Below are 18,371 nucleotides of genomic sequence, written 5' to 3' on the forward strand. Positions count from 1 at the left end.
ACCACATGGCACCTGTATTATATTTTTCATGAAATCCTGAGAACCACTCCTGCTGCTGGATCTCACCCCTCTCCAGGTTTGCTGTGTACCAGTTAGTTTGCAGTAATTTGATTAAACTAATTTATTTTATAAGACACACCATGTGAGCATAATTTTAACTAAATAACTAAAGTACTAAAAGTTTTACACAATGCCCAGCCACGAGACAAGCTCTCAAGATAAGAGAAAAATGCAGGATCCATGTTAAATCATTGCATTTATGTTGTGCTTTAGAGTTGCATATTACTACAAACTGCCACACAGTGAAAGGAATAATAAGAGTTATGAAAATACTAATTCTGTAGGAGTAATTGTGAATTTTACCTGAAGTTTTAGAAAGATCAAGAGAAGCATACAACTAAGGAACAAATACATTGTTGCTTACTTTGATTGTAATCTTCCCACACGAGATTAATTTGATTATAATATTAGACACATTCCACATGCATAACTCTGTGTGTCTGAAAAACAGACACACAAAGTGTCTCTGTAGCAATAGATTTTGTTTTATTTTATTCGTTATTCATCATTTTTTGTACTATTTATTGCTATTTTTTGTTCATTATTATTATTGTATCTTGCCATTTGAAGTAGCCTATCTTGTTGAATAATTATTGTTTTCATTTTAAATCTTATTCGGATGTGTAATTCCCCTGCCTTTTATTCAAGTTGTGATGTCTGATTGCTGTACATTGTTTTTGTCAACAAAGATGTTTCACAGGCGGGAAACGCAATCAATCAGTCATTAATAATTTAATCGATCAACTAAACAAGATGTGAAATGTGTTCACTGGGCTTTTTGGCGGCACCTGCTGGTGATTCGGTGAAACTGCAGGGCGTGATGACGACAGAGCGAGTGACGCAGTTGTCAGTCTCCCAGGCAGCAGTTGAGACCGTTTGGCGAAGATGGCGGACTCGCTGTCGACAGGTCTGGGAGAGGAGCAAGAGAAGGAGAAGGAGGACAGTGAGAGGGACAGAAAGGCTGCCAAAACAGAGAAGAACAAGGAGAAGGACGGTGTCACGGAGACGTTGAGGATCAACAATAAAAATGGCGGCAGTAAAGGAAAGAAACGCAACCTGTCAGGTGAGAGCTAGCCTCGTTATTACAGCCACCGACCCCGGTTTGACAGCGCTAGCTAGCTCCTGAAGTGATTGTTGTTTTAATTTACTGGCAAACCAGCGTTTGGTTAAATAACTGCGTTACTGCACTGAACGTGTGGGCTATCTGTGATAGTAACGGTGCTTGAGCACGCAGTTGCAATTTCAGTCAGTTAAGTCTGTGCAGCTTTGTGCGCTGCTCCGAGTTTCCACTTGGTCTCAGGATGTAACTAGCTATATCACCGCAGCTAATGTTTGTTAAACACCGAGCTGAATAAAAGCAACGTTAGGTGGCTAATTTATGTTATATGCATCTAAATTATAACTGGTGTTAGGAGTCCCGAGTGTCAGCAAGACGGCACTGCTGCATGTGATCATGCAGGAGTCTAAATAGGCCAGTTTGCTTCTCTGTCAAAGTAAGACGTGCTGTTTCTCTGCACATGCGCATTCAGGAGTGCTGCTGAGTGGGTACATACTGCATACGGCCAAAAGTACTTTTATGTACTTTTAGTCTGGGGCTGTTTTTCATGGTTTAGACCAGGCTTCTTTGTAGGGGACTTGTGAGAGATTAATTTGAAAAGACTGGTCAAAATAGGCCACATTTCACAGCAGACATTTTGACTTGTCATGGTAGTTAAAGCACAGGTGTTATTGACAACATTAACGACGGCCCTCTATTCACGCGTCTCAGTAAGCCACGACAGTGTGACAGTATGCACACTACCAAGACCCTGAAACCGAAGCAGCTAAATGGAATTCAGCCATCATTAATTGTGATATTTACAGCTGTTCTTTTCCTACTGTGCCTATTGATGCAGCAGGGCCTGAGACATGTTGACTTTTTATTTTCTCCACTATGGGTCAAGCTTCAGAACATGCTGGATTCTACACTTTCCATAATGCAGCTAGACGAAGCCTTTCATTTGACCCCTTCTTTCCTGGTAAACACCCTCATCTTTCAAGTGGTTTTCCCAGTTTGGTGTGGAAGAACTTGACTGGCCTGCACAGAGCCCTGACCTCAACCGCATCCAACACCTTTTGCGATGAACCCCAACTGTGAGCCAGGCCTTACCACCCTACACCAGTCCTCGGCCTCGCTAATCCCCGCAGCCACGTTCCAAAATCCTTTGGAAAACTTTCCCAGAACAGTGGAAGCTGTTGCAGCTGCAGATTAATGGTTTAGGAATGAGATAATAAGCAATCACATATGGGTGTTGCGTTTGTCCGTAGGCCGTATAGTAAAAGTATTTCTTATCTTAATGCAAATTTTAAAATGCATGGTTTATTATTAGCTAAGGACTCTCCTTTGTTTGCAGTGAACATGTAGGCACCTACTGTTGTTAACCTGTGAATGAAGTCATCAAAGTTTTCTACTGTAAGATGGTAGTTATTTTTATCATTAAGGGGTGTATTTGTGTCAGAAAAAGGGAGAAACATCATTGGCAGGTGATTTCCCTTCGATTAGCTAGGTGATGGTGACCAGCTCAAAGCAAAGCAGGCTGGTCTTGTTCATGGGAAATGAGAGAAGATGGTTGGTTTTTGGCAAAAGGCTTTAAGGTGTATGTGTTCAGTGCTTTGTCTCTGTCCTTTTCTGGCTCTAGATCTGTCTCTGGTCAGATTTATAACTACTGAGCTCACCAGAGGCTACTTCCTGGAACACAATGAGGCCAAATACACCGAGCGCAGAGAGAGGGTCTACACCTGCCTCCGCATCCCCAAGGAGCTCGAGAAGGTAAACACACAAACAACACAAACACAGTGGGAAATGCTTTAAAATTCACAAATAAATAAATAAATATTCTCCCTCTCTGTGTCTGTCTCTCATTCTCTCTCTTTAGTTGATGACGTTCGGCTTCTTCCTCTGTCTGGATGCCTTCCTCTATGTGTTCACCCTGCTGCCCCTCAGGGTGATTCTGGCCCTTTTACGGCTCATCACGTTGCCTTGCTGTGGCCTCAGGTAAAGTATATGCTTAGGTATTAGGGATGCAAATTTAAATACATTTCCTTAATCGATCAGTATTTGACAAATAATTAAAAGCTTTTCTTGAATACAAGTTTTTGATAAGCCCAAGGTGACGTCAAATTGCTTTCTTTGTCTGACCAGCAGTACGAAGATATTTAGCTTACTATAATGTATACGACAAGGAAAAGCAGCTAATCCTCACATGTGAGAAACTGGAAACAACAAATGTTTGGCATTTTTGCTTGAAAAATTACTTAAATGATTATCAAAAAAGTTGCAGATTAATTTTCTGTTGATCGACTAATCGACTGAATGTTTTAGCTCTAAAGCAAAGTGTACCCTCCCTCTGAAAGTGTTTGTACATCTGTACAAACTAGTATCGAACTAATTAGTCGATTAATGGTTTATTGATCAATAGACAATGCTGATAATCGATTTAGTCAAGTTGAGTTGAGATCGTTCAAGTCATTTATCAAGCAAAAATGTCTGATATTCTCTGGTGTTCACCTTCTCAAATGTGAAGATTTGCTCCTTTTCTCTATTTTGCTAACACTGTAAATTGAATATTTTTGGGTTTTGGATTGAACAAGCAATTTTAAGATGTAACATCGTGTTGCTGGAAATGGAGACTTTTTTAGTTTTCTCTCACATCTTATAGACCAATGATTTATCAGCTAATTTACTATTTAATTGTTAGTTGCAGCCCAGGTACAAACTATCTAGTACATACAGATTTGGTAAATACCTTCACATGGTAATGTCCACATTTGTGAACAGAAGTCAGTGCAACGTTGTTCTTAACCTCTAGAGGGCAGTAGAGCTCTCTCTGACTAAAGCGATCATAATAACCTGCATTCTGTTGCTCTGTTCTTCTTTCTCTTCTTGTGACTTTCTTTTGTGAACATTTCTTCCATGTGTAATTTGTTTGTGTGTGTGTGTGTGTGTGTGTGTGTGTGTTTTAGTGGCTCTCGCCTGCTCCAGCCAGCCCAGGTGTGTGACGTGCTGAAAGGCTTCATTATGGTGTTGTGTTACTCTATGATGAGCTACGTGGATTACTCCATGATGTACCACCTGATCAGGGGACAGTCTGTCATCAAGCTGTACATCATATACAACATGTTAGAGGTACTCCCAGATAATACTTCCTAATGTTTATAACTCTGATTGTACTGTACAGTTAGCCACCCACTCACTTGCCTCGTCTGTTGTGTTGTCAGGTGGCGGACCGCCTGTTCTCGTCATTTGGCCAGGACATCCTGGACGCTCTGTACTGGACAGCCACAGAACCCAAGGAGAAGAAGAGAGCGCACATAGGCGTGATTCCTCACTTTCTCATGGCTGTGCTCTACGTCTGTATCCTCACCGAGAAGGACCTGTGATTGTTGTTGCCAGTCTGTGCGCCTCTGTGCATGAGTTTAGAGATGAAACAATTAGTCAATAAGTTAAATGGCAGGAAATTAATCAGCAACAATTTTGATCATCTATTAATCGTTCAAGTAAATTGTTTTTGTGGCATGTCGAGCTTCATTTCAGATTTTAAATAGATATAAAACGGAGCAGATGAAAGAAAAAAGGAAAGAGAATAGAAGAAAGAAACAAAATAAACGCACAAAAAAATGGAATTGGTCACCAGTGAGAAATAAAAAGTCACATAGTTATCGAGCAAATTTGAAAAATGATATCTGTATGTGTATTTCCCTACATACATACATAAATATATGTAATAGTGTACACAACAATGGAAGATAAAAGATATGAAATGCGTTAACTAAAACGCCACAATATGGCATGAGAGTTTGTTGGTCTGGGATGACCAAAATTTGTGAATTTTTCAGCATATGTCTCTTAAAACTGGCAGATGATCATCTTAGTGTAGTTGAAAAAGTAGAAAATGTCCCTAATCCAAGAATAGTGGGTAGGTGTAATAACTTAATTGTAAAAAAAATAAATTTAAAAAAGCAGTACCAGAAGTTCCTGCTTCTCAAATGTGAGTTTTTACTGATTTTCTTGTCTTTTGTGATAGTAAACTAAATCTTTGGTTGGTTGGACAAAAGAAGCAGTTTGAAGATGTCAACTTGGTCTTTGGGGAATTGTGAGAGGCATTTTCGACTATTGATGAACATTTTATAGACAAAACGATGAGTCAATTAATTGAAAATTATCTGCAGATATATTAGTGGGCGTACATACAGAATTAACATGATACTCTTTACTGTAGTCCTCGGTGTATTTTTTTTCCTCAGCATGTTTGTATCTAGTTCTCCATGCCATCCTCATCATGGTTCAGGCCACCACTCTCAACGTAGCCTTCAACTCCCACAACAAGTCCCTGCTCACCATCATGATGTCAAACAACGTGAGTATAATGCACACAGACACATTTAACTCAATTAAAAGTGCACGCAGCATGAGCTCAGCCCTAATATTTTGGCCTTTTTTTTGTTGCAGTTTGTCGAGATCAAAGGAAGTGTGTTCAAGAAGTTTGAAAAGAACAACCTCTTCCAGATGTCTAACAGTGGTAAGTGGTGAATGATACCTAAAACAGCCAAATATCTGCCGCAAAATCGGTGGTCTGTGGACATTTTGTAACTCTGCCTTTTGAACTTGGTGATTTAGTACAAGGTAAATTTATGGAATCAAGCTCAGCCGCAGTGAGTTGCAAAGTAGGTTAATCCAGGATTGATTTGTTTGTTTGTCACAGACATAAAAGAGAGGTTCACCAACTACATCCTCCTGCTCATCGTCTGTCTGAGAAACATGGAGCAGTTCTCCTGGAACCCTGGTAACTAACACAGTGCTGCACAGATAATATAACAATACTGAATTGTACACAGCTGGTTTTTATTATATATATATATATATATATATATATATATATATATATATGACAGTTAGAAGTTACATCACACTGCTCCTCACAGGTACATCTCAGGAGGTGTGGCCCCCCAGTGCACTGTCACTGATTTTTATATAACTAATATACTGAATATTGACACTGATGTGTTTGTTTTTAGACCACCTCTGGGTGCTGTTTCCTGATGTAGTCATGGTGATAGCCTCAGAGGTTGCCGTGGACGTTGTCAAGCATGCCTTCATCACCAAATTCAATGACATCAGTGCTGATGTGAGTCCCCTTTGCCTACTATTGATATTTTCAGAATAAGGTGGGATAATCAGAAATGCCATCAATTTGCACATGTTTAAGGACAGTTGTAGTATTTATAGTAGTATCTTTTTATGAATGGATAAAGGCGAGTAAAAGAACCATGTTGACAGGACCGTAGGACTGTATATTTTGATAGTGCAACACAAAAGTTTATATTAATCGAAGTACAGTGTTGCCATGGATTCAGTTAGTAAGCACTAACAGCTCCAGTTGAGCCCCCATTGTTTTTAGCCTATATTTGTTTACATTTTGGCAATTTGGCACCTTTTTAAAAGTATGCCGAATTAGCTATTAGCAGTTCCTCTTCGCAGTGAACTCATGGATGTACAGACAATTATCACTTGATTACTTTGATACTGAAGAAAACTTAAAAACATGATGATTCTCGGGCAAGTCCTGGAGTTATAAGGAGCATCTTATTTTCTATGCTTTCTAATTAGAGTTATCAAAGTTTAATTGCGATGGACATTGGAAATAATGATATCCTTAGAAAGTGTAAGTCTACAAATATGTGTCTCCTGTCTGTATGTTTGGATTTGACTGTGAAGGATCAGTGGCAGGGGCTTAAAAAGCTGGTAGTGATACTTAATGACATTGATCAGTCTTGGATGTGCTCACTTGACGCTGTGCAAACTACATCCACTGACGAAGACGGTTAGATGCAGTCGAAAGCTACTAAGTGGACCTTGAGTTAAGATTATTTTGTTCATCTACTTTTTCAAAGGTGAATGTATATTCTGTCCTGCTCCACTGACTTACACTAGGTGTCAGTCAGCTGAGCCATTTTCTCTTGTTCCTGACTTTGTTGGCTTCCCAGCTGCTTTCCTCTTGTTTTCTCTCCCTCTTTGATTTCTCTTCAAGAAGTTTTGGTTATGTAATGGGAACCAACTCCACAGGAAGGGATTAACCCCTTTATCTCCAGACTGTCACCAACCCAATCACACAAACCTCACTTACACGTAGTTAGCGTTCAAGCACTTGTGTATCCATGATCAGCCAAATTTAATCCACGTGTGCACATTTTCACTTTTGTCTTTTTACATTCAACATTTGGCTCATCTCCTGCCACTACCCATAGTGTATCTTCACGTAACATTAACACACAACAGCAAACAGATATACGAATTATGAGGCTCCAACAGGCAGCTTAAGTTTTGGAAAGTAAACAAGTTAACATTTATCACCTAAAATCCTTATAACTTAGATACCCTCTTCTCATTCCATCTATGTCAGTAACTCTATATTTGTTTGATATTTGATGTTTATACTCTGGCTGACTAATGTTGTGTTACTCTGTGTCATTTTCCAGGTGTACGGGGAATACAGAGCCAGCCTTGCATTTGACCTTGTCAGCAGTCGACAGAAAAATGTGAGTGAAATAAGTTCAAATATCAGGTGTGTCTCCACCCAACTGTTCGGCAAATGTGGGGTCGCTTGTTATGCACACATGGACGCAGGAAAGTGATGCATTCATACTTGTCTTATACACTGTATTTAGTCATAATAATGTTCTTTAAATGTAGGTTTGAAATACTGTATATCGTCATTCTTGTAGTTGCAGTACGTTGAGCTCTCTCGGACAACATAGTTTATAGATAAAATACCCAAATGGGAATGTCTGTTTTTGTCTAATCCAGTGAATTAAATATCTGAAAATCGAGGTACTTTTTCACATTATAGCAAAAATCCGGCTGCATTACCCAAAATGGCCAAATACAAGCAGAGATACTAAAGGTATAATCACCACAGTATAAACAGTAGGACAAATTTAACTGTATATGTGGTTATACCGCGCACCCCTACTTTGAACTGGAGTTTTTCCATTTTGTTATTATGTATTCTGCAAATGCAGAGACTGATATTTACAATATTGAGTAAATGTTCTCTAATATTTCCTGATTTGATTGAATATTGATATGTAATGACTAATACATTGGTTGGGGAAGAAGAATTTTTTGCTTGATGATGCATTATGAGAAAATGTCTTAAATGTGTCTCCAGGCTTACACAGACTACAGTGACTCAGTATCCAGAAGAATGGGCTTCATCCCCCTTCCTTTAGCTCTGCTGGTCAGTCACTTTTTATGAGGTTATCCATTGCTATTGATATATTATATTGTGTATGTTCTTTACATTTGATGATGTGTTTGTTTTTCTTTTTCAGTTGATCAGAGTAGTGACCAGCTCAGTGAAGATCCAGGGCTCGCTCTCATTTATGTGTGTGCTCCTGTTTTACCTGGGGTAAATGTCAAGTTGTCTTTTCCAAGTTTTAAACACACATTTGCAGTGCTATTAGTTCTGTGTTTCTCACTGTTTGTATGTAGTTTTTACCCTTTTTCACATATCCACATGTTTTGTGTGTGTTTGTTTGTGAGCAGGATGATCACTCTGAAGGTGCTCAACAGCATCGTTCTGCTGGGGACGTCTTGTGTGTTCGTCAAAGAGGCCAACATGGAAGAAAAGCTCTTCGACCCTCCACCCTCCGCTGTCTCCAGCCGTGCAAACTCCCGAGCTCACCGCACCAAAAACGTTCACACTGCACCACCGCAAGGTAGCAATCAGTTAATTTATTTCTCTGTTCTTAAATTGCTAATTTCCGCCCTCATTAACTGCTGTTGCTATGCCTGACACTTTCTGTTCTGGCACGGTTCGTTTGCAGTTTACAATGATAACAGAGGCAGATTTACCACTTTAAATTCTTAGTAATCTTTGAAACAATGGATCCTTGATTTCAGACAGAAGTAGACAAAAGCAGACTTCAGACTTGCCGGCTGAAATGACAACTGTTACTGTCAGAGTTTATCCGCTGTAGTCGACTAGCTAATTAAGATGAGTTTAGCTCCATGAGTTGGTTGAAAACACTGTCTCTGAGTGACTTTTTAATGTTTCCAACTGACTCGAAATATTCATTTGATGGCTACATACATGATATTGTGCTAAAAGACAGAGGCTAAAGCTGCATGTCCCTGGAAAAGTCAGCATCCTCACCAGTTCATGATGATTGTTCTTGTAAAGTATTTCACTGTAGAGCTAGTTAGTTCTAATATTATAAGTACGATAAGAGAAAAAAAAATTATTATTATTTAGTTCTAACATAATCGTGTTTGGCTACATACTTCTTAGTATTTTAAACAGTATGTTTTAAATTTTAACATTACAAGAGAAAAGTGTTTTGCGTTGAGGACTAACCATGGTGTTTGGCAAACATAACACTATCTCGGGTAACGTTGGCTGGTGTTGTTCGCGTGTAAACCTCCCCAGATTTAACACGACAGAGCTACTAATGTTAGCCTAATGTGATATAGTAACATCCAGGGCCGACTTTCATACAGAAATACTACACAGTGGATGGGCTACTCGTGAATGGGGCTTTCTTTAACTTGTAACCCCACAAACTAATTTAATTAGTGATGTGCCTCCTGGCCTTGGAAGTAATGCTCAGTTACTACCCTCCGAATATATTTAAAGCCTGAGTATCACTCGTACTACTGCCCCTTCGACATGTGGAGAAATTCAAAGCTTGTCAGACCTGCCACACCTAGTTTCAGTTGCTAAGCTATGATTGGACATTTGCACTTTGGTGGAGGGGTTTAGTGAACTGTCAGTTTTACTATGTATGTATGTTCCTCTGCTGCTTATAATAAACTCTCCCACTCTTTCTCAAATAGAACCCACAACCGACAAAGGAGGAATATCACTGGCATCAGACAATCCTCAGCCGGCCAACATGGCAGAGAGCGGCGCTCCCACACTCCCTAAGAGCGACTCGGACACATTCCTAACTACGCCAGACGGGGAGGACGATGACAAAATCATCAACACCAACACAGGACTGGAAGGGGACGGACTTGAACCCAGAACGCCCAAGAAAGATTTGCTGGAAATAGACCGTTTCACCATCTGTGGCAACCGAATAGACTGAATGTCATATAAAACAACCAGTGAGTGTCCTGGCAAAACAGCAAGGTTCAGGGATCAGACACGGGTCACGGAGCATGCTCAGACCATATTGTTGTGCACCTGACCCCTGGAATATTTATTTATTTATTACTGACAAAACCAGCTAAGGCATAAAGCTGTTACAAAAGCATAAAAGGCCGCTTCAGATGTTTCCATCTGGTCCAATCGGTGCCCAGTGAACCAGGAAGACTCTTGAGGATGGCTCTTGGTTGTCATGGCAACCTGCGGACATGCTTGCGGATGACGACGATGACTGGCATGCATAGCTGGAGCAGAGCGGGAAGAGAGAAACAAATCTGTATATGTGAAATTGTACAACGTGGGTCGCTGTGTTCTCACAGGAACATGACAGCTGGACTGTGCGGGTATGTGTTCAAAAGCACAATCATATGTACAGCGCAGAGTTGTTTTTAGAGAGAACAAAACTTGTCAATTTTTGTACATTTTTTTAATTTCAAAAGCCGGAAAAATTCAAATATTTAAAATGAAGTTTTTTTATGAAGTATCTCGGATCTTTTTTCTAAAATCGTCCGTGTTCAACTGCAGGACTAAGACTCCCAAACACATTAACACATTGTTAAAATCTCAAAGTCGCTCTGCAGGCACACACACACACACACACCAACACACATTTAAAAGGATCTTGTTTAAAGCAAGTTACTTTGGTGATGTGCCCAGATGTCCATAGCTGTCGACATGGCAGCAGTGACACTAAGTACAGTTCTGCATGAGTGCAATGTCTTCAGTCGACATCCTCATGGCTTGGTCACAGCGGTGACTTTATCTTTTAGACACAGATAAAAGTTTGGAGGTTTAAGTATCGTGTTTGTGTTGATATTGTTACTTTGAAGCACTGAGATAAGATTGTGCCTGTTTGTAAAGGCACAAGTATTTATTTTGAAGTGGACGCTAAGCCAGACAAGTTTGAAAGATATTTCATTTTTAAGTGACTTTCCCCCCCAATAAGCTTCGTGTGTACCGTCATCATTCAAGCATGTAGCCTACAGATAATCATGTCTTGGTGTAACACCACTGTGTTCTTGGTCTCATTTTAAAATCATGGTGTGTGTGACATTGGCATAAACTTAACATGTGTTTCAATTCTTTATCATTATTTTGACAGTAGTTACATGTATACAGGTAAAATGTTAAAGGATACCTGAAGGCTGAGACATGGCTCATATCAGCACTGCGATCACGTAAAAGCAGTGAACCCAGCAATTTTTATTTGTCAGAGAGATATACAATAGGAAAAATCTGATTGATCCCTAAAGGTTGCTGGCATTGTTTGATGTGGTTGGCTTTTGGCTTTGATTCCAAATAACTTTGTACCCAACAGTCTTTAGATGCTGTGAAAGCTGGAGGCACTGTTTGACAAATAAACAGTATAACTCCGGCCTGAAGTGCCAGGAGTTGCATGTCCTGGGCAAATGCTAGGTCCAACCTAGCCCCAAATTTTGCCTCTCATGTCAAAACTCCATTTCATTACATTGGAGCCACAGTGCAACATTTGATTTTTTTCAAAAAAGAAATACCTGTTGATCCTTGAAAAACCCTGAAGATCTTTTAACAACACTTATTGCTGTTCTGGAGATATTTCCACAATCATCAAAAACTCATCGAACAATCTGAATGGAAAAAAATAATCTGTTTGCTGCGCAGTAATAAACATTTTAACTGGTTTCCCAAGTTCCAACTCTATTTTCTTAATCCAAACTCAGTTGCTAGCCAAAAAAAGCATATCTCCTTGCTCAATTTGTACTTTGTGAACCAAAATACAAATTGAACCAAAAAAGTGTTATTATAAGATATACAGTATTTGTCTATTTTGATGTTTAAGTTTTTATTTAAAATAAATAGCCACCTGGGAAGGAATTAGAGTTGCAACTTGGAAAACATGATAAATAGGTGTCACACACCAGAAAGTCTTTGTGACAGGTGCGTAGGATCAAAAACAAAGAATCCCACACACTTTATTAATGACGTTTCCATCCTCACGTTTAGGTTAACGGTCCTTCTGGGTTTTTGACAGATTGGCAGGTATTTATTGCCCAGAAAAAAAGATGCCTTGCTTAGCTGTGACTAAAATGTAATGTTAATACATAAATAACTGCGGTCTTGTGATGGAAGGACTGAAGACTGTGGATGTATCATGACAGGTGTGCGTGTGTGTGCGTGCGTGCGTGTGTGAGAGTAATGTGCAGTGCATGGATGGATCTCACTACCAAAAGACATACTATATGTCAGATATTTCATTGTTTTTTAATTTTCATGTTCAGCATCTCTGTAATACATCTACATGGTAGAAGGAGAATAAAACAAGATTTTTGTTTTGTAACCCTTTCTGGTGTGATGTGACTTTCTAACACAGCTTGTGTGTGTGTGTGTGTGTGTGTGTGTGAGAGCACGGGAACAGTGGCGAGTGTTTCACTGAAAAGAGTCACTGCAGGCTCTGTTCACAGGGCAAACACTGCCGTCCACTGTTCCCCCTGAATGGGCATTTTGGAGGGGGTGTCTGTCATCACACACAAGGGGGACTTTTTCCAGGGTCCAACTCTGATAAATTATCTGCTTCTGGATACATGGCTTGTGTTTTTCTAATTGCATCTAACATACTTTACATTTACATGTAACCAGTGTAGTGGTGTGTAAAGGGACTGTGAGCCACGTGAGGAGGTGAGAGCGGTGACTTCAAAGCTATTTTCTAAGACTTGCACAACTTTAAAACAGGCTGTAACTGAACTTTGGGTTTTTACCTGTTTTGAATTTGAACCTGCTGTGCTTGCCAAAAATGTCACTAGCCTTGACCACGTATCTGATCAACCTTAGAGAAGGTCAGCCGCTCAGTGGCCACAGTAGAGAGTCATTAACTTGCTTCACATTCATACAAAGACCCACTGAGATTATGTAGTTTGATTTGCTTGTAAACAGACACAATAACACCGTCTGACCTCTGCTGCTCAGGTGAGTAGGAGTAAAAATACAGACACATGTCAACTCTTAGCTGCATAAACATTACAGGCATGTGTTCAGTCTGCTCCTAGAGGAGTAGTACCTTCTCTTATTTATGCACCAGGAGTCAGATATTACCTACCCCATACAATGTGTGGACATGTTATTTTTTTGAGGGGATAAAACATTTTCACAAATTGGAGTCATTTACTATATGTCTCAAAATGTCTGACATTAACGGTATATAAAAGAAAGACAGGCGTATGTTGATGTACAGTGACTTAATCTGGCGACTGAGGTTGACTGTTTATATACTTACATAATGTAAAAATACTGTGTTACAAGAAAAAGTCCTGCATTCAAAATCTTGCTGAAGAAAAAGTACAAAAGTATTGTCGGCAAAATCTACTTAAAGTAGCAAAAGTAAAAGTCATATATTATTGAATTATTACTGATGCATTAATGTGTAATAGCTTTCTATTGTTGTAGCTGGTCGAGGTGAAGCACATCGAAATCTATAACGATGCAGTGCACTGTATAAGCTGGTTGATTTGTATATGTAAAATCAGCAAAAAGTAACTCCCAAGCTGTCAAACAAATATAGTGTGTAGAGTAGAAGTATAAAGTAGCGTAAAATGGAAATACTCAAGTAAAGTACAAGTACCTTAATAAAAGCACCTATTGGCTTAAATACCGTTCCAACACTGGTCACCACTGGATTCAGCTTGTCAGTGAGGAGAACCACACTGACAGTATGAAGGAGGCTGGAAAAAAAGGGGTGACCACAAGTATTATGTGGAATTAATTAATTTAAATGAACTGCGTTATTGTAAAAAGGTTTATGATGAAGTAACACCATATAATCTGTCAGATTTTATTACATGTACAGTATGTAGTCATATATTGTTTTAATAATTTGATGCCATGCCCACAGTCATGGATGAATTAAGAAACAGCAGCCCCTGGGCATATATACATGTAAAAGCAAACTATACAAAATAGTATAGGCAACCATCAGAGAAAGCCTGAGATGCAGGTTATGTTTTCTTAAAGCAGAATTAAAGCTAATTTTACTGTATTTAATTATATGTTATTGTGGTCATAGTATGCTGTGCAGCTGTCATATGAAGGAAAAAATAAACAAATATTGCATAGGATTTGGTTAGAAGATACACAATATTAAAAGACTCTGATCAGGATCAGGGGCAAAAATCCCCAAAATAAACAATAAAAATGGGCAAAGAAATGAACAGGGCATCCCAACTTTTATCTGAGCTCTGTGACTTTCCAACAAGAAATGTAAAGTACAAGTACCTGCAATTTGTAAGTACAGTAAGTACAGTACTTGAGTAAATGTAGCCTGCTTAGTTACATTCCGCCACTGCCTGTAGCTAACAGGTGATTGGCCCTCGCGGTGTCGCGCGCAACAGAAGCGCCCGGGGCGGGCGAGCTTTCAGCAGACACGAGCGCTCTTGAGCCTTACGTGCGCGCGAGATTAGACAGCCAGCCGTTGAGAGTGAGGACACCGAGATAACAAGCGCATCCTCGGTCCCGTTGGTCCTCTGTGAGTCGTCGAAGATCTCCGGGAAGATGTGTGTGATGAGCCCGTGCCGAGAAACCAGGAGCTAACGGCTGCTAGAACCTCGACCGTTGGATGTTAAGTTTAAAAGTTTTCCTTCGGACGGTTGTTTCTGCGCTGCGGGGATAAGCCACCGAGAGGGACAGGTGTCCTCTCACCTCTCCATCCCCCGCTAGACTGTAGTACGACCGGGACCAGGAGTTTTGTTTCTTTTTTAGTTGTTCCTCTTTTCTTTTTGTACAAAGCTGGACTTTTCTGAGCCATGTTGTGGACAAGGTGGCTCGTCCTGCTGTTCTGCTGGGGGGCCACACGCGGCGAGCAGCAGGCGGATGAGAGGGACCGGGCCGCGGCTGAGCTCCGGGCGGACTCCCGCAGACCGCGGTCCCCTCCACCTGTAGAGCCGTTGGATTTTGGGTTTGTACCGGCGGCGGTTTATGATACCCACGCTTACTACGAGCCAGGGCCCGTAGGGATCCTCTTCCACATGGTCCATGCTTTTCTCTACGTTGTTCAACCAAACTCTTTTCCCAAAGGTGAGATTATCCTCACCCCCTCATCCTCTTCCATCTTAATTCATCTTCACTCTGTTTCTTTTTCCTCAGGAAAATTGTCAGGTCTTTACTTTTTCTTCTCGATCAAAGTCATTCTGGATAAACACATAGCTCTAATTCCTATTAAATAACCGTTAGGTTAATGTAAGGTGTGCGTGTGGCCGTAACAGGTGTTACACTAAATTCTGTGACCCTTCAGATTCAGTGACCTGATTAGGAAGTTTACCTTTATTGTCCCTTCAAGTGTTTTCTAATGGCTGTTAACCAAAATGTGTGACCCCAAAGAATTTAGATTTATTTATCCTAAATATTTTTACATAGTATATAATATGCTATATATACACAGTAAAATAAAATAAAAGTAGAGGAAATAAATATACATGTAGAAAAAGTGACACATGATGGTGAAATGCATGAGTTAAATTGTATGTTAAATAAATTACAAATTGACTAAAACACCTACTGACAGGTGCATCTATGTTACAATATGACCATGTTACTATATAAGAAACTACATCATTGCTACTGTAGTATGAATGGACAAAAACACCTGTCAGTATTTGGTTACTCCATCAGTTTTTTACCTAAAGCGATAGCTAAATGGTTCTCAACCTGGGTGTTGAGACCCACCCAAGGGGTCCTAAGATAAAACTGAGAGGTTAACAAGATCAAAGTGATAAGAAAGTCAAAAATGTATATTACTGTCACACAAAACTGTTTATTTTTCAGATTTTTTCCTCTAATTTTTGCTGGATATTTACACATCTTCAGGTCTCAAATAATCCTTCAAGCGAAACAATCTGAGAAGGAAAACTAACTCTTTGGACAGAAACTGCTCACAGCTTGTATCCACACTGAGGCCTGTGTTGAGGGGTCACAAGTAGACTTTGCTTTGTTTTAAGGGGTCACAAGTCATAAAGGTTGGAAACCACTTGCGTAGCCATCTCTCTCCAGCATCACAGACTCTGCCTGACCTGGTGTACGTCATAAATTAAACAACAAGTCCAAAAAAACCATTGAATACCTCAAAGAGACCGCTGTGGCAGCAGTTATTTGCACAGTGCTGCTGTATCTGTATTATCTCTCTCCGAGTGTAAATCTCATAGCTGACTTAACTTCCACAAAAAACTCCCCAAGTGGCTGCCCCTAATTAAAATGCTACTGCATGCATTGATGGTGTGTGTTTGTTGAGCCCATAAACAAATATTATGAGCAGATTATTGGGATCAATAGCTGTCATAACTCAAGTGACCCTCTTGGGGCCCATGTTTTAACGTTACTGAGGTGATTAAAAGGTGATCAGGTCTGTCACGTGATCATTACATACATAATGAATGTTCTCTTGCTGCCCTGGTGTAGTACAGTAACCTATGGCTATATAGAGCTACAACCAACTTAAAGTGGTTTGTTTGTGTGCTGGATGTGCAACTATGAGTGGTCACATTGGAGGATGACACAGTGCAATAGGATTGAAGGTTTTAAGTTGCTGCCATTTTGGTGCCCAGGGTTAGGGCCTCTGGCTGGGTAATCAATTAGCAGATCAGCGATTAGAGGAGGCTTTCTCAGTCACCTGCATCACCGCATAATACCTTAATCCACTGGGCCATATGCTGCTACTGCCAGGGACTTTCCAGTATGATTAATTGTCACACACACACGCACAGGTAGAGACCACCTGGATCGTCATGTCACACACTCCCACATCACATATCATATATACGCAGGTTAGTTAATACACTGTTTATAACTGCATTACTCAAGAGGATGAGGTGTGGCAGGTTCCGCTGAACACGATGCTGTTACCTAAACTGCCAGATCCTCTGAGCCACGAACATTAAATCATTTGCCTGTGAATACAAAAACTTAAAGGGACTGTAATGAATATAAGAATTTGTGCATGTTACTCGAACGGATTGAACACTTTTGCTAAGGCAAATAAAACTGTTTTAAACTTAAACTGGCAGGACAAAGCCTGACATATATGATACATTATATCATCATACAGTAAGTACCTTTGGCACAAATAAGAGACTGAATTTATAAACTGGATTTCTAAGTTGTACCTCTTTATTTAGCATTTCTAAGTATGCTAATCATAATAGCTTTGGACAACTAATTTTTAAAGTACCAAAGAAATTTACCCAGGGAGTATTAGTTGACAAATATTTTACTGTTTTTTTTCCATCTTTATGAGATAACAGAAGATGTTTACTAATGAATGTTCAAACTGCTTACACTACATGTAGCCTGAGTTGCCTTTATTACAGGACTAGTTGTAATAGTTAACTCACTGGTATGCCTTGGTAAGTGTAGTCTTTTAGAAAAATATTCAGCTGTTATGCTAGTTTTATTAGGATCTGTTCTGTCACGTATTGTCAAACAGGTAACAAGGGGTTGGACCCAAATGCAGACACTAAGGCAGAACAGGTGAAGTTCAATGATTTATTGAAGAACAAAGCTTACATGAAATGTGAGGCAGGCAATGGTCTAAACCAGGAGAGTAGTCCAAACATATGGAGTAGGCAAAATCTAAAAGTCCATCAAATGAGAAAAGTCCAAGAAACACAGGGGTAGTCCAAAACAGTAGAAACAATAGGAAAGGACTGGAACGCTTGACATATGGACGAAGACGAACTGGCACAGAACAAAGGAAGCACACAGACTTAAATACACTCAGGTGAGGGGAGAAAATGAGACAGGTGAAACTAATCAGGGCAGGGCAAACAATCAAAACTCGCGGGAAAAGCAAACAAAGACAGGAAGTAAAACTACACAAGACACATGAGGCAGAACACTTACAAAATAAAAAGGAAATACTAAACTACTAACCTCAAACCATAACACCGTTCATCCTGATAAATGTCATAACCAGCAGCATTTTAATTGTTTTTGTCAGATCAGTTGTTGATTACGATGTTATTTAACATTTTAGGTGTAATATAGCCTACTGTCTGTATGAGTTATCTCATGACAATAGAAATTTCTTGGGTTTGGTCCACATAGTTTTGCATCTTGTGAATACAACCGTAAAATCAAACTAAGTCCTATAGAAAGAGAAGCGAA

The 18,371-nt window shown here is 39.8% G+C and overlaps 2 protein-coding genes across 12 annotated transcripts in view; both read left to right on the top strand.

Annotated features, from left to right (window-relative positions):
* The first annotated feature begins 856 nt into the window (after window positions 1–856).
* Window positions 857–12,564, top strand: tapt1b (transmembrane anterior posterior transformation 1b). Its single transcript, XM_044189759.1, has 14 exons — window positions 857–1,123; window positions 2,739–2,869; window positions 2,976–3,094; window positions 4,063–4,225; window positions 4,318–4,453; window positions 5,359–5,456; window positions 5,549–5,618; window positions 5,802–5,882; window positions 6,115–6,224; window positions 7,576–7,635; window positions 8,268–8,336; window positions 8,431–8,507; window positions 8,645–8,817; window positions 9,935–12,564. Exons 1-14 carry the CDS (start codon window positions 946–948, stop codon window positions 10,186–10,188), a joined length of 1,719 nt encoding a protein of 572 aa, XP_044045694.1. The 5' UTR covers window positions 857–945; the 3' UTR covers window positions 10,189–12,564.
* Window positions 12,565–14,613: 2,049 nt separating this feature from the next.
* The window catches only part of prom1b (prominin 1 b), a 30,698-nt gene continuing 26,940 nt past the window's right edge, over window positions 14,614–18,371 (top strand). For 6 of the 11 annotated variants that reach the window (XM_044189750.1, XM_044189752.1, XM_044189751.1 and 3 more), the window contains exon 1: window positions 14,617–15,290. In XM_044189750.1, coding sequence (XP_044045685.1) covers window positions 15,020–15,290 — 271 coding nt within the window. In that variant the 5' untranslated portion in view covers window positions 14,617–15,019. Of the gene's footprint in view, window positions 15,291–18,371 lie in introns of all 11 variants that reach the window. The other 5 variants (XM_044189747.1, XM_044189757.1, XM_044189749.1 and 2 more) reach the window with 2 other exon arrangements.

This window comes from Siniperca chuatsi, linkage group LG3 (genome assembly GCF_020085105.1).
Source record: "Siniperca chuatsi isolate FFG_IHB_CAS linkage group LG3, ASM2008510v1, whole genome shotgun sequence".
Classification (NCBI taxonomy): Eukaryota; Metazoa; Chordata; class Actinopteri; order Centrarchiformes; family Sinipercidae; genus Siniperca; species Siniperca chuatsi.